The sequence below is a fragment of the Martes martes genome (genome assembly GCF_963455335.1).
Source record: "Martes martes genome assembly, chromosome: 6".
Taxonomy (NCBI): Eukaryota; Metazoa; Chordata; class Mammalia; order Carnivora; family Mustelidae; genus Martes; species Martes martes.
This window is the reverse complement of record NC_137893.1, coordinates 54,381,637-54,395,924: the sequence shown is the minus strand read 5'-3', so window position 1 is coordinate 54,395,924 and position 14,288 is coordinate 54,381,637. Positions and strand designations below refer to the sequence as shown.

At 45.3% G+C, this 14,288-nt stretch overlaps 1 protein-coding gene across 3 annotated transcripts in view; it reads left to right on the top strand.

Annotated features, from left to right (window-relative positions):
* Nucleotides 1-14,288, top strand: part of SASH1 (SAM and SH3 domain containing 1) — a 188,304-nt gene that overhangs the window by 164,267 nt on the left and 9,749 nt on the right. For all 3 annotated transcript variants that reach the window (XM_080805787.1, XM_080805786.1, XM_080805788.1), the window contains 4 exons: nucleotides 13-182; nucleotides 910-1,119; nucleotides 1,876-2,026; nucleotides 6,635-6,748. In XM_080805787.1, the coding sequence (XP_080661913.1) occupies nucleotides 13-182; nucleotides 910-1,119; nucleotides 1,876-2,026; nucleotides 6,635-6,748 (645 nt within the window). The remainder of the gene's footprint in view (nucleotides 1-12; nucleotides 183-909; nucleotides 1,120-1,875; nucleotides 2,027-6,634; nucleotides 6,749-14,288) is intronic.

The window sequence follows — 14,288 nt, the reverse complement described above, 5'->3', positions numbered from 1 at the left end:
TTTCCTGCGCAGGTGGTCAGACAGTAAGTACCACTGATTCCTCGACCAGCAACAGGGAGAGCGTCAAGTCGGAAGACGGTGATGACGAGGAGCCCCCCTACCGGGGTCCCTTCTGTGGGCGCGCCAGGGTGCACACCGACTTCACGCCTAGTCCCTATGACACAGACTCACTCAAGCTCAAGGTAGGTCTCTGCCTTGCCTCAGAGCAACTCTCCGTGTCTGTAAGAGGTGGTCTGTTTTCCTTGCTGTTGAATGCTGGCTTCCTGTGGTGCATACTGGTATCTTGGCCACAGTGATAAACTGGTCTCACCTGTAGAGAAAAACAAGTCAGAGACCCAGCTAGCACTTACAACAGAGGTGGGGTTTGTGTTACTCCTCTTGTCATCTCCACCTCTTCCCCTAGCCCTTACCTGTGACCTCCGCTTCCTTGTAGAATTCAGTTGCCCGCCCCCCTCCAGTTTTTTCGTCTAGCTGAAGAAACCTTACTGTCTTCTCTGTGTGACTGACCAGTGATGTTTAACGGGGCGGCTGAAGCTGCACACAGTGTATGAAGCAGTTCCAGAATGGGAGTGCGCTGGCCTTTGCTTAGTGGGTGGAAAATCTTTCTCTAGGAAGGGGGAGTTGTGGATGATGGCCAGGCGTCCAGAAAGCCAGGTGCCCATGTAGCCATAAGCACCAGGACAGACTGAGCCACACTTCATCTCATGGTGCAGGGGGTGGAGGGTAAGAGACCTCAGGCAAGCAAGGAATCTGGCTCTCTGCCAGGCTCCCAATTACGTAGAGTGATTTGTGGAACCCTGATTCTGGCCTTCAGTAGCTTCCCTTCTACGTGATGAACACGTCTAACTGATGCATGGTTCATGCCTAGAGATGGAGCTAATGGAAAGATCTCTGTTCCCTGGGCCACAGAAAGGAGACATCATCGATATAATCAGCAAGCCACCCATGGGCACCTGGATGGGTCTGTTGAATAACAAGGTCGGCACATTCAAGTTCATCTACGTAGATGTGCTAAATGAGGAAGAAGAGAAGCCCAAGCGCCCCACCAGGAGGAGGAGGAAAGGAAGACCACCCCAGCCCAAATCTGTGGAAGATCTCCTCGATCGGATCAACCTGAAAGTCAGCTTCTTCCTGTTCCAGTCACGCGTGGCACCCTATTGCCTTCTCCTTTTCCTAAATTAAGCAAGGGCACTTTCTGGGAAGGGGAGGGGGTGATCAGTATCATCCAGCAGGGCAGCCCATTACTAGGATGAGTATCCATTACTCGAAAGACATAGGTACCAGTATGCTATGCTGCTGTTGACCTCTGCTGGGGGGACCACCCAAGTCCCGGGTCAGAATATGCTGCTAGCCCCAAGAATAGCTTTCAAAGAGCTGTGAGCACAAAGCCCTGGGCCCCCCAGGCCTTGAGGAGTGGCCCACTGCCTCCCCACCCCATTATTCCCGGGATCTAGTGAGCTGGGGCCCCAGCAGGAGATCCTGTGTCCTTGCAAATTCTCTCGCTCCTGAGGAAGTCACAGGGCTTTGAGTTGGATTTTGGTAGCTCTGTAAATGAAGGGAAAGTGACCCCCATGGTTCGCTGTGTGGCATTAAAGGCATCAGTCAGGGCAAAGGCCCAATTAAAATGCAAGCCACTGGAGTCCATCTCAGCCTACAAGGTACAGCTTCTTAGCCCGTGATTAATGAGATGCCCCACCGGCCTGCTAAGCTGTGCAACTGGGAGGTACAGAACAGATGATGAATGAGTGTTACAAATCTTCCAGTTAGCACAAAAGTGACTGCGGAAAGGGTTCAGGGCTTTGAGGCCGGGTGTTGGCCAAGTATCCCAGAGCAACACTTGCTGACTCCCCGTGTCTTTTGTTCCTTCCCTCACAGGAGCACATGCCCACTTTCCTGTTCAATGGGTACGAAGACCTGGACACGTTTAAGCTCCTGGAGGAGGAGGACTTGGATGAGTTAAATATTAGGGACCCGGAGCACAGGGCTGTTCTCTTGACAGCAGTGGAGCTGTTGCAGGAATATGACAGTAAGTGCCTCCCAGCACCCAGGGGTCCCTCATTAGCTTAGCCACATGCTGGGGTCCCTGGAGTCACTCCATTGGTCCTGCTCCATCCCAGGCCAGGGTCCATCTTGCATTAGGTCAAACGGCACAAAGGCGTGAATTCCCCATGTAGCCATTTTGGTTGATGGGAGGGCAAAAGAAGACCTTCCTACTGGTGCCTCTCCTGGCATGTTTCTAGGTAACATGGGAGGACACACTCTCTCCATTGTCCTCACATGGCTGAGGCCACCTTCAACCCGGTGGGCTCCACGGCAGGTCGTTGGGCTGCCAGGGCACCAAAGGAGCGGACTCACTGCGAGCATCCTGCCAGCCAAGGGCCTGTCCCTCCTCAGAGCACTCAGGAGTTGTTCCCTTATCAAAGGGGAGAACTAATGAGTAAATGACATTCATCAGCTTCCCCTGAAGCAGCAAGAACTACCTGAGGGGAACTTGGAGAGCGGAGAATCCCATGTTTTATGGTCTCCGCTGAGGTGAGAGCTCGGCTTTACAGTCCATGGTGAGGAGTTCAGTGAGCTCACAGCTTTTACAGTCTGTTTGAATACACCGTATCCTCTGCTCCATTAACCTAGTCTTATCTGCTCTTTATTCTCCAACCTGACATCAGTAATACCCCTGAAATTATTCATCAAGAGGGGAGTATCTTTTCTAGTTATTGAATTCAGATGCATCTTCTTTCAAATGTTCTGCTTCATCAGCTAATAGCATTTCTATTGCTAAAAGACAAACCAAAACTATAGTTAATGGTGGAGAAAAAAGTCTACATGACTGGATGTATCAGGCCCAGAAGACATAGAAGTGAGTGAGTACAGTTAAATTCACTTCTGCTTAATTGGTCCTCCCCCTGAATTAACTGAGAAACACAGAGGACCACACACCATTAGATAGATTTCTGAACCCTAGATAAACATACTGCCTTCAAGGATAGATCTGAAGAGAATTGTGCTTCATAATTAATCCTACTTTATAACCAGGTCTCTTGGGAGGGGAGCTGTCTCTTGGGGTGGGGGCATGTGGCCTGGTTGTGGACAGAGAGCCTCCTGGCCCCAGGCCTGGTGTGGCCAGCTGGCTGTATTAATATCAATTAATGTTAAATCATCTACTCTCCTGGACCACATCTGCTCTGTTATTTGCTCTTCCTCAGTCACTGAGAACAGCTGGCTTACGAACCCTATCCGTTACATTTCCTGTAGCATTCAGAGCACAGGGGGAGCGAAGCTACACCCTGAGGATAAGACAGGATCGATCTGGGCTTCATCTCTTTCCTGCCACATGGGCTCAGATTCATTGCCCCTCCTGGGAGCATGTCCTGAGGTTGGCACCAGGGCATATTTTATAGGGGGGAATCTGCCTTTCATGATGCATACTCAGAAGTCTAAGGAGGGATCTTTGCTTCTTTATAAATACCATTTCAGAGCTGTGTTGGGCCACTGCTTAGACTATCCCTAATCTACAAAGTAGCCCTTCCTGTTCCTGGTTCTCAAAGGCTTCAAGGGCTCTGGGGTGCTGATGAGTGCCAATGGTCTGGATCCAGACCTATCCTAGGATTATAAGACTTTACATTCAGTGCAGTTAAATTTTGTTTAAGAAGTAAAACCCTAGGGTGCCTGGGTGGCTCAGTGGGTTAAGCCTCTGCCTTCGGCTCGGGTCATGATCTCAGGGTCCTGGGATCGAGTCCCACATCGGGCTCTCTGCTCAGCAGGGAGCCTGTTCCTCCCCTCTCTCTCTGCCTGCCTCTCTGCCTGCTTGTGATCTCTGTCTGTCAGATAAATAAATAAAATCTTTAAAAAAAAAAAAAAAGGAAGTAAAACCCTAAAGGAACACCACAGATTTCTGTCAAACTAAATCTCTGTGCACTAGATCATCTAGAGATCTACTGCGATCTTGCAGCTTTTCTAGCTCAGCTACCCACGAGAGCAAGAGGTGCATCTCCAGCATCGTTTGGCAGGCAGACCTCCCAGTCACTCTGATTGCACATCTATGCATGGGGAGTGCAGGCCTTCGTGCAGAGTTCCACTTGGAAAAGACTGTCTGATAGCATTTCCTTGCACTGACACCAAAATCACTGTCCTAAGCCTGCCAAATAAAAACTCTTGTTAGATAATTTTAATAAGAATTTTAATCAGTAATTATTTCCAATATATGAAAACTACAGAGAAAAAACAAATCCACATATCTACTTCTTAAATCCAACTACAGCTAACAGTTTGGCCTATTTGCTTCAGTTCTTTTTTAAAGAATACAAGGAACTGTTTAAAAGCTCACTGACCTGCTATCCAAGAATCCCATTCCCTCTTCCTTCCCAAGGTTATTCTCACTCCCTGTGTGTATGTGAGATGCAGGAAGGCTTTAACCGAAAGTCCCTTCAGGTCCAAGTTCAGGTCATGCCCACATAGGGTTTCAGCCCCCCAAACCCAGTCCTCCAAGCTTCTTTGCCTATGAGAATTTTCATGGTCCTAGCTCACCTTCTTTCTTCTCCTTTATACCTTGGCATTCATGCTAGTAAGTGGGGGAGAGGATATGGCCTTGAATCTGCCATCCATCTGAGAGCTCTCCCTAATGAAGGAGGACAAGTTACTTGGTAAATACTGGCTTTTAGTGTGAGGAACTTTTCCTAAACTTGATAGCTGGACTCCTGCTAAGTAGCTGAATGAATCTTTCAGGAAGTGACCATAGCCCCTTGACATAGGCCTCTGAACTGTATCCTCTGAACTGGTTTTCAGGTAATGTGAGGGATCCCCTCACTCCTCGTCACTTCAGGTACCCTGGCTGTGTCTGGTGAGGCTGGCAGCCTTGAAGATGCAGACACAGTCGGCATTTTCATACTGTAATAGGGACAAGTGTGCTCTTTTATTCCCATTGGTCAGCACTGTGCAGTCTGTTTTGGCTGTGGCAGTACAGTGAACTGTCTCGCCAAGGACAAACTACATTGATTCCTCTTCTTGGGTTGTAACTGATAGCTGAAAGCCTTCATTTTACGTGTATCATTTTCCTAAATAACATATTAGACGAGGACAAAGGCCACTTCAAATCCACAGACTCTTCCACATAATGAGGACATCATTCTAGAATGTTCCATGGGGGGGGGGGTGAAGGTTTGGCTGTTGTGCTTCCATTAATTTTTCATTAGTCATTTAAAAAACAGCACTTCTTAACTTGGGGTTCTACTTCAAGGCCTTCCTCTGCCATGATTAGTGTCAGAAAACGGTTTCCATATGAGAAATGCAAACAGGAAGTGGAGAGTGGGCAGGAGGGACAGCTGGCACATTGTGGAATGGCAGTCATCTGCCCTCCTACAATTCATTGTTTAATGACCTGAGAAACAGGATCAGATTTCTGGGGTTTTTACTTTTTTTTTAAAATGTATGTGGTCAGGGGAAGTGCAATGAAGAGAAAGGAAAATAAATTTAAGCCATTTATGCAGAAAATTTTTTTTGGTCTCTGTTTTATGTGACCAAGTACTTTCTCTGCATAATAATACAAAAATGTTCTTCCTGTAACCTCACTCCCTGTAAGGTCTTATGTGCCCACTCTGTAGAATCGGTGGGTGATGTCCCTGGGTGATGAAGGCCCCCCTCCCCCTTATTTCCCATGTGATTGACTTTAGGCACATTTCCTGGACAGAACACCAAGTAGTTCTCTTTAAGGGTTCTTTTAGTCACCCACCTGAAGAGTGTTCATGACTCAGTGTCCAAGTTAGGGGGATTCCTGAGCCTTCCCTGTCTTACTTTTGTACACAGGGAATAGAAATGCTGACCCCAAACAAAGAAAGGGCAGAAAGGAAAGAAAACCTCCGAACACATTACAAACAACAAGAACAGAAGGATTTAACATGTGCCCCTATCAGGTTCATGTCCCCATTTGCCAATCTTACTCCTGTTGAGAGAATACAAGAGCCAGCGCTTATCACCAAGACCTAAGAATGCTCCCAAATTGTAATAAAATTCAATATTTCATTTACCACTTACTTTCACATTGGCTTCCAAATTGGGAAAGCTGGTGACAAATAACTTGGAAGACAAATTTTAAGATAACCTGCTTATGAAAGGGGAATATTCACTCTTGGTTCCCAATCCATGGTACCATCCCTCAGAAAGCTTCCCCGACTGCTCACACAGTGCTCTGAATTCTCCCTCTTCCTGACTGGCCTGAAGCCAGAGCCATCCTCTGGGTAATGACCTGTACAAAATCTGTTCTGAGCTCCTCTATTTTTTTTTAAAGATTTTATTTATTTATTTGACAGAGAGAGATCCCAAGCAGGCAGGAAGCAGGGGGAAGGGGGAAGAGAGGGGGAAACAGGGAGAGGAAAAGAAGAGAGGGGGAAGCAGGGAGCCCGATGCGGGGCTCGATCCCAGGACCCTGAGATCATGACCTGAGCCGAAGGCAGAGGCTTAACCCACTGAGCTACCCAGGTGCCCCTGAGCTCCTCTATTTTTATTTCATTTACTTTAAAACAGTTAGCTCTGTTCCAGAAGTTCAAGGCCTAAAAACGTATGGGGATAGCAGGATAAAGCCAGGAAAACCTTGGCTTTTCCCTCCCCTTATGATTCCCTGCTGTGTGTTTTCCTTCTCCAGGTAACAGTGACCAGTCAGGATCCCAGGAGAAGCTGTTGGTGGACAGCCAGGGCCTGAGCGGATGCTCTCCACGAGACTCAGGATGCTATGAAAGCAGTGAGAACCTGGAACACGGTAATGTCCACACAGATAATTATGAATGCGCCTTAATACACAAACCACTTGGGTCATTTATGACTCACTTTCTTCCTCAGCCTAAGCCATGCTTTGGGGGATACTGGCAATAGGGAGAAGAATTTTTGCAGGATCACTGGTGCTTAATTAAGATTCTTAAAAAGACTGAATAACTCTCAAGAAACTAGGCAACGGGCGTTTTTGAGAAACAAGTGGTCTTCTCAATCTTCCATCCCAGTTCACACATAAATGGAGAATTGAAAACACCTGTGTGTCAGAGAAAGGACCCTCAACTTCCTGTTGCCCTGAGGCTCTTGGAGCCTGAGCCCCGAGGTAGATCATGAAAAGAGCCATAGGGTCTAGAACCAGAAGTCCCGGTTTTGAGGGGTTTGAACCCTGAATAAAGCATTTATAAGCCCAAGACTTCAGTCAAATGACTCCATGCCTCTGAGCCCCCTCACCACTGAAATAGTAAATGAGTTTCTTTCTTATAGATTGTTCTAAGAGATAACCAAAGTAAGGATATATTAATACCTGGCATTTATTAAACACAGACTACGAACTGGGCAGTCAGCCCGAGAGCGGCAGCCCCTGGTGTTGGGACACTGCCCAGGGACAGGCTAACGTGTTCTCTTGTGGATCACGGCTGCAAGCACTCCATGATGAACACACAGATTCTGGCAGTGGTACATCAGAGATGACAGTGCAAAAACATCTAAATTCATTCTGAAAGAAAGTGAAAAGACTGACTTTATCCAAACATTCCTGCTTCCTTTCCATGGAAGCTACATCTCTGAATAAATACAAGCTAGATGATTAAATCTTAAAATACCACATTTTTGTTTAAAAAAAAAAAAATCTCAAAATAGACATCACCCAACTACACGCATCTGATATGGTACTTCCTTCTCCCTCAGAGGGCATGACTGTGGCTCAGTATTATGTCCCCAGACTTCACGGCAGCAGGCCAGGCCCACCCATGCTCTCCTCACTGGAAGGGAGGATGTTTTGCCCTATTTTGGAGCATGATGTGCCGGACTCACGCAGGTGACAAATGCAGCCCGAATCTGTGGTTCACTTTTATAATCTGTCCGTCACAGTTACGCACACACAGAAGATGTTCAGTAGACGGGTTTTGGAACCACAGGATCATCCATAAATTTCACTTTGAAAAGCAGCACAACAGTATGCAAGCAAGGTATAAAACTGCCAGAAGTCCACAACTCACACCAAAAAGCACTTGAGAAGCAATATGTTTTCCAAATAGGTGTGACTTTTTTTCCCCATCTTTTCTGCCTGGTCCACTTGACAGTTAAGAACATGGTCAGTATCTCTGTCCAACCCTCCCCCTCCCATTCAAATCTTAAACCAAGCTGTTCTAGTTCTCACTAGTGAAGCATTTTCACTGAGTGCTGAGATGAATGTGACAGTGCTCGTGAGGCAGCCCATAAGCCCCAGTCAGTGGCATCCTATGTGCCCGGGTCCCAGGGGCTAGGCAATGGGAGGGGTGGCAGCTGTGGGGGACAGGGGGTGCCCCAGCTTTGCCTTGAGCCACCTCTACACCTCAGCTTAGATCTTTTTATAAATGAAGCTTCATTAAAAAGGGTACTCTTGCTTTGAAATTACCTGATTTGAAAAGTACAATTTCCTGAGAAAGGAGTATTCTGTTACCATTATGAAGTCGGCAGGAATGTTTTCCTTCCTGACCTCTCCTCCCTCCCAGTCTGTAGTCAGTCTCTACTCTGCTCCTCCCCACTGCTGTGGGAGGCAGTATAAACTGTATCCAAAATACCTGCAGCTATAAAACCTAAATTGTGTGTCTCCTATGTCCTCTTCTCTTCACAGTAAAAACCAGCATTTGAGTGTTGGGAGCTATTAGGTCCTTAAGGAAAACAATTTACCAGCTAGGCCATCCATTCAGGGTCACAACAACAGCAGTGTTGTAAACACCTTGGTGGCTATGTGGCCTGAGTGCAGAGCAGTTACTGAGGTGGAGGGTGAGCTGACGGCCACGTGTCCGTCATACTTGTTTCCTCCCTGTCCTAACAGGGAGGCACTCAGTAGGGAATTTCAGGAAGCTTCCGTGTCTCAAACAGGCGGCTTATGTGGAATGGGGCCCAGGGCATCCCACTTTACCATGGGTGGCTCTGGCTTCCTGTTGTGGCCCCAAGAGTCCCATTAGAGCAAGATCAATAGTAAAGGATCCCCTGTACATCTGTCAATGACATGAAGACCATCATGAAAAATGCCCAGGGGTGATAGTTTTTAGCTGTCATTGGAATCCTTTCAAATAGCCCATATGTTAAAATATTGAGCACTGACTGAACTAAAGCTTCTTAAACTGCAGCTTGCAATTCATTAGTGGATTGGAAAATCATTTTAAAGGGTCATGAAAAGCAGTTTTGTAAAATAGAATAGAATAGAAAATACCAGGGTGTGTTCCAAAGGTAAGACTGATATTGTTAGACTTGTAATCTTTTTCCAGTGTGGATGTGTCTCTGTGCATATGTGTGTATACTGGCTGAATGTAGAATGTGTTTCTTACTCTAGGTCAGAATTTAAATAGTTTGAGAGCCATCATGGGCCCTAAAACCAGGACAAGAGTGTGGGGGGAGGGGTGGCGAGCGGGCAGAGTGCAGACTTTAAGGAGACACTCATGCTCAGGTATTCGCCTGCACCTGCCTGGCCCTGACAGCAGCCACCTCCCACCTCTGCTACTGTCCTGGGCACTTTGCTCACCTCACCCTAATCCCGATTCTGATGAGCATTTTGAGGACCTCAAACTTTGATCCATGAACTCTGCCAAAGTGTCTTATCAATTTGGGGAGATAGTGGTTCTCCCGAAACTCGTGTTACAGCAGCCTCAGTTAAGATGGGACTGAAAACCCACCTGGAGGACTTCTGGGAAGAGGGCAGAGTAGGCGGATCCTAAGCTCACCTTGTCCCATAGACACAACCAGGTAACAGCCTCATCACTGCATCCAACCCAGAAAACACCCCAAAGATGGGCAAGACAGACTTGCCCAGTTCACTGTTGAGAGAAGGACATAGCAAAAAAGTAGGAGGGGTGGAGACATGGTCAGGAACTAAATTCCAGGCAAGACTAACCACAAACAGGAGGGACACCCCATGCACTGGAGAACTGAGAACAGACGCCACACTAGGCACACTAGACAAGGGGGACCAGCAATGGAAGATGGCTTTGAAAACCAGTAGGTTTCAGGTTTGTGGGTTTTTAACAACCAGCTGGGCTGAACTGCAGGTACTTTAAAAATCAGTGGCTCAGCTTCAAGAGAGCTAAGGGGGATAGGAAATAGTCCTTGCCCTTAAAGAGCTAGCATAACAAGCCCACCAAGATACAGCACAGAAGCAGCAGTTTGGAAAGCACCCAGGGTATGCGTGCAGGAGATTTATTTACTAATCTCAGAATGGGTGCTGGAGAGACTGGGCTCTTTAGGAGACTTCTCTAAGAACAAAAGAGCCAGCAGGTACCATTGCCTCCATCCCCACCTGGACCACCTGTAGGAAACAGGGTGAACACTCTCCAGCTACCTTGCTAGCACCACACACACAGCCCCTGTGTTCTCCTGTGGACTTGCCCCATCCAGACCATCTCAGTTGGCAGGAGTCCTTCCAAAGCGGATCTCACCAGGACCCAACCTAGAAGCAGCCCTGGCAGGGACTTTTGCTTCTCCAAAGTGACTCCCGCCCCGCAGAGAGGGGAAGATAACCACACACCCCCAGTACACTCAGCCCCAGCAGCCAAACCTTCTAACCAGCAGTGCAGGGTGAGTATCCTATGGATCGGTGCATCTGTAGTGCTGGCAGCCATCTGGCCAGACTGCCAGCCCTGTTCACCAATAGAAGCTTCTCAGGACAACACCTGGAGAACCCCCTACAGCTGAGTGTGACAGCAGCCCTTGCAAACAGGCAGAGGGCAGGCATCTGGTCTGACTGCCAACATCACTCAAGTGAAAGCCCATGACCACCCCAAACTGACTCTTAACATAGGGACCAAACCCAGCCCACAGCAGCCGACTGGACTGAAGGCAAACTGTTGAGGCTCAGCCGCAATAGTAGGGTATAGGCAGTCCGCACAGAAGACCCCTTGAATCTCCTGGATGAGGTGAACAGGGGACCACAGAACCTCTTCTTTGTAAGGCTACATAAAGAGACAAAACCGACTCCCCTAATAAGCAGAAACAAATGCAGAGTTAGACAAAATAAGGAGACAGAAGAATATGTCCCAAATGAAAGAACAGGACAAGAATAGGACGTAAATACGGCCAAAGAGGTAAATGAAAGAGAAAGGTAATATGCCTGATGAAGAATTCAAAATAATGATCATAAAGATACTCACTGGGTTTGAGAAGAGTGGAGTATCTCAAACCTTCAACAAAGATAGAAAATAGGAAAAAGAACCAATCAGAGATTAACTCAATAACTGCAATTATGTACAATTATAAATACACTAGAAGGAATCAGTAGTAGATTAAAGGAGGCAGAGAATGGATCAGTGAGCTGGAAGACAGGACTGGAAAGCAACTAGGCTGAACCATCAAAAAAAAAAAAAAAAAGAAAAGAAAAGAAAAAATGAGAATAGGATACTCAGTGGCATAATCAAGCATAATAACTTCACATTATAGGGATCCCAGGAGGAGAGAGAGAAAAGGGTGCAGAAAACTGATTTTAAGAAATAATAGCTGAAAACTTCCCTCATCTGGGGAAGGAAACAGACATCCAGATCCAGGAGGCAAAGAGAGCCCCCAACAAAATCAGTCCAAGGAGGTCCACACCAAGGCACGTAATAACTGGCAAAAAGTAGTGACAAAGAGACTTTTTAAAACAGCAAGAGAACAGTTAACATATAAGGAAAGCCCCATAAGGCTATATCAGCTGATTTTTCAGCAGAACCATTGCAGGGACCAGAAGGGAGTGGCATGACATATCAAAGTGCTGACAGGAAAAACAACAACAAAAAAACCAAAAATACCCTACCCAGCAAGGCTGTTATTCAGAGTAGACAAACGGAAGTTCAAGGCCTTACAAGAAACACTAAAGGGAATTATTTGAGTGGAAAGGAAACACCATAATCAGGAGTAAGAAAATGATGAAAGGAAAAAATTTCACAGGTAAATACAAAAAGTAGCAGATCATAGTAGTACGTAAAAGTAGTAGATCAATCACTTATAAAACCAGTACTGAGATTAAAGCACAAAAGCAGTAAAATCAATTGTATCTATAAAAATCAGTCAAGTTATTCACAAAATAAGATGTAAAGTATGACATCATACACATAAAACATGGGGTTGAGGGAGTAAAGATTTAGTGCTTTTAGAATGATTTCAAACTTAAGTGACCATCAACTTAATATAGACTGCTATGTGCATGGGGTGTTGTATATCAAACTAATGGTAACCACAAATCAAAAACCTATAAGACATGTAAAAATAAAGGGAAAGGAATCCAAGCATATCACCAGAGAAGGCTATCAAACCACAAGGGAAGATATTAAGAGAAAAGAGGAACAGAAAAGAACTAAAACAACTGTAAAACAAGTAACAAAATGGCAATAAGTACATAATTATTACCTTGAGTTTTTGGATTTTTTTAAGATTTTATTTATTAGAGAGAGAGAGAGAGCAAGCACAAGCACAAGTGGGTTAGGGGCAAAGGGAGAAGCAGACTCCTGCTGCTCAGGGAGCCCAACATGGGGCTCGATCCCCTGACCCTGGGATCATGACCAGAGCTGAAGGCAGACACTTAACTGACTGAGCCACCCAGGTACCCCAGTAATTACTTTGAATGTAAATGGACTAACTGCTCCAATAAAAGGTGTGGTGAATGAATGTAAAAAAAAAGCAAGACCCATCTATATGCTACCTACAAGAGACTTATTTCAGACCTAAACACATACAGAGTGAAAGTGAAAGGATAGAAAAACATTTACCATGCAAATGGAAGTAAAAAGGAAGCTGGTGTGGCAGTATTTATATTGGAACAAATAGACTTTAAAATGGACAATGTAACAAGAGACAGAGAAGAACACTACATAATGATAAAGGGAACAATCCAGTAAGAGGATATAACATTTGTAAAATTTTATGCACCCAACATGGGAGCACCTGAATATATAAAACAATATTAACAGACATAAAGGAAGAAATTGGGAGTAATACAGTAATAGTAGGGGACTTGAACACCCTACTTACTTGGATGTACAGATCATCCAACCAGAAAATCAACAAGGAAACAGTGGCTTTGAATGACACAATGGGTCCGATGGACCTAATAGATATATTCAGAACATTCCACCCCAAAACAGAATACGCATTCAAGTGCACATGGAACATTCTCCAGAATAGATCACACGTTAGCCCAAGAAACAAGTCACAGCAAATTCAAAAAGGTTGAGTGATATCAGGCATCTTTTCCAACCACAAAGGTATGAAACTAGAAATCAACCACAGGAAAAAATCTGGAAAGAGCACAAATACATGAAGGCTAAATAATGTACTAATAAACAATGAATGGGTCAACCAAAAACTCAAAGAGGAAATGAACAAATACATGGAGACTAATGAAAATGAAAACACAATGGTCCAAAATCTTTGTGATACAGCAAAAGCTATTTTAAGAGAGGAGCTTATACAACACAGGCCTACCTCAGGAAACAGAAAAAAAATCTCAAACAACCTAACCTTATACCTAAAGGAGCTAGACAAAGAAGAAAGCCCAAAGCCAGTAGAGGAAGCAAAGATCAGAGCAGAAATAAATGAAGTACAGACTAAAAAAAAATGGAACAGATGGAATCAGGAGCTGGTTCTTTGAAAAGGTAAGAAAATTGGTAATATCTTTAGCTAGACTCATCAAAAAGAGAGGACCCAAATCAGAAATGAAGGCAAAGGAACTGACACACAGAAAAACAAAGGCTATTATGAAAAATTACATGCCAACAGATTGGTCAACCTAGAAGAAATGGGTAAATTCCTACAAACTTAACCTTCCAAAATTGAATCAGGAAGAAAGAGAAAATTTGAACAGATCACTTACAAGCAATGAAATTGGAAGGCAATTTTGCTCACCACTATACCATCAATAATGCCACTAGCAATGACATTAATCAGTAATTTAAAAAAACAACAACAACGCTCAACAAGGGGTGCCTGGGTGGCTCGGTAGGTTAAGCGTCTGACACTTGATTTCCGCTCAGGTCATGCTCTCAAGGGTTTTGAGATCCAGCCCCATATGGGGCTCCATGCTGAGCATGGAGCCTGCTTAACTAAATTCTCTTTTTCCCCCTCCCTCCCTGACTTGCTAATGTACAGATGCTCTGTCTCTAAAAAAAATAAAAATAAAAAACAAACTCTCAACCAAAAAAACCAGAACTAGATGGCTTCACAGGTGAATTCTGTGAAACATTTAAAAAAGAGTAGGGGGTGCCTAGGTGGCCCAGCTGGTTAAGCATCCAGCTCTAGATTTCAGCTCAAGTGATAATCCTCAGGGTTGGGGGACTGAGCCCAAGTCCAGTTCCATGCTC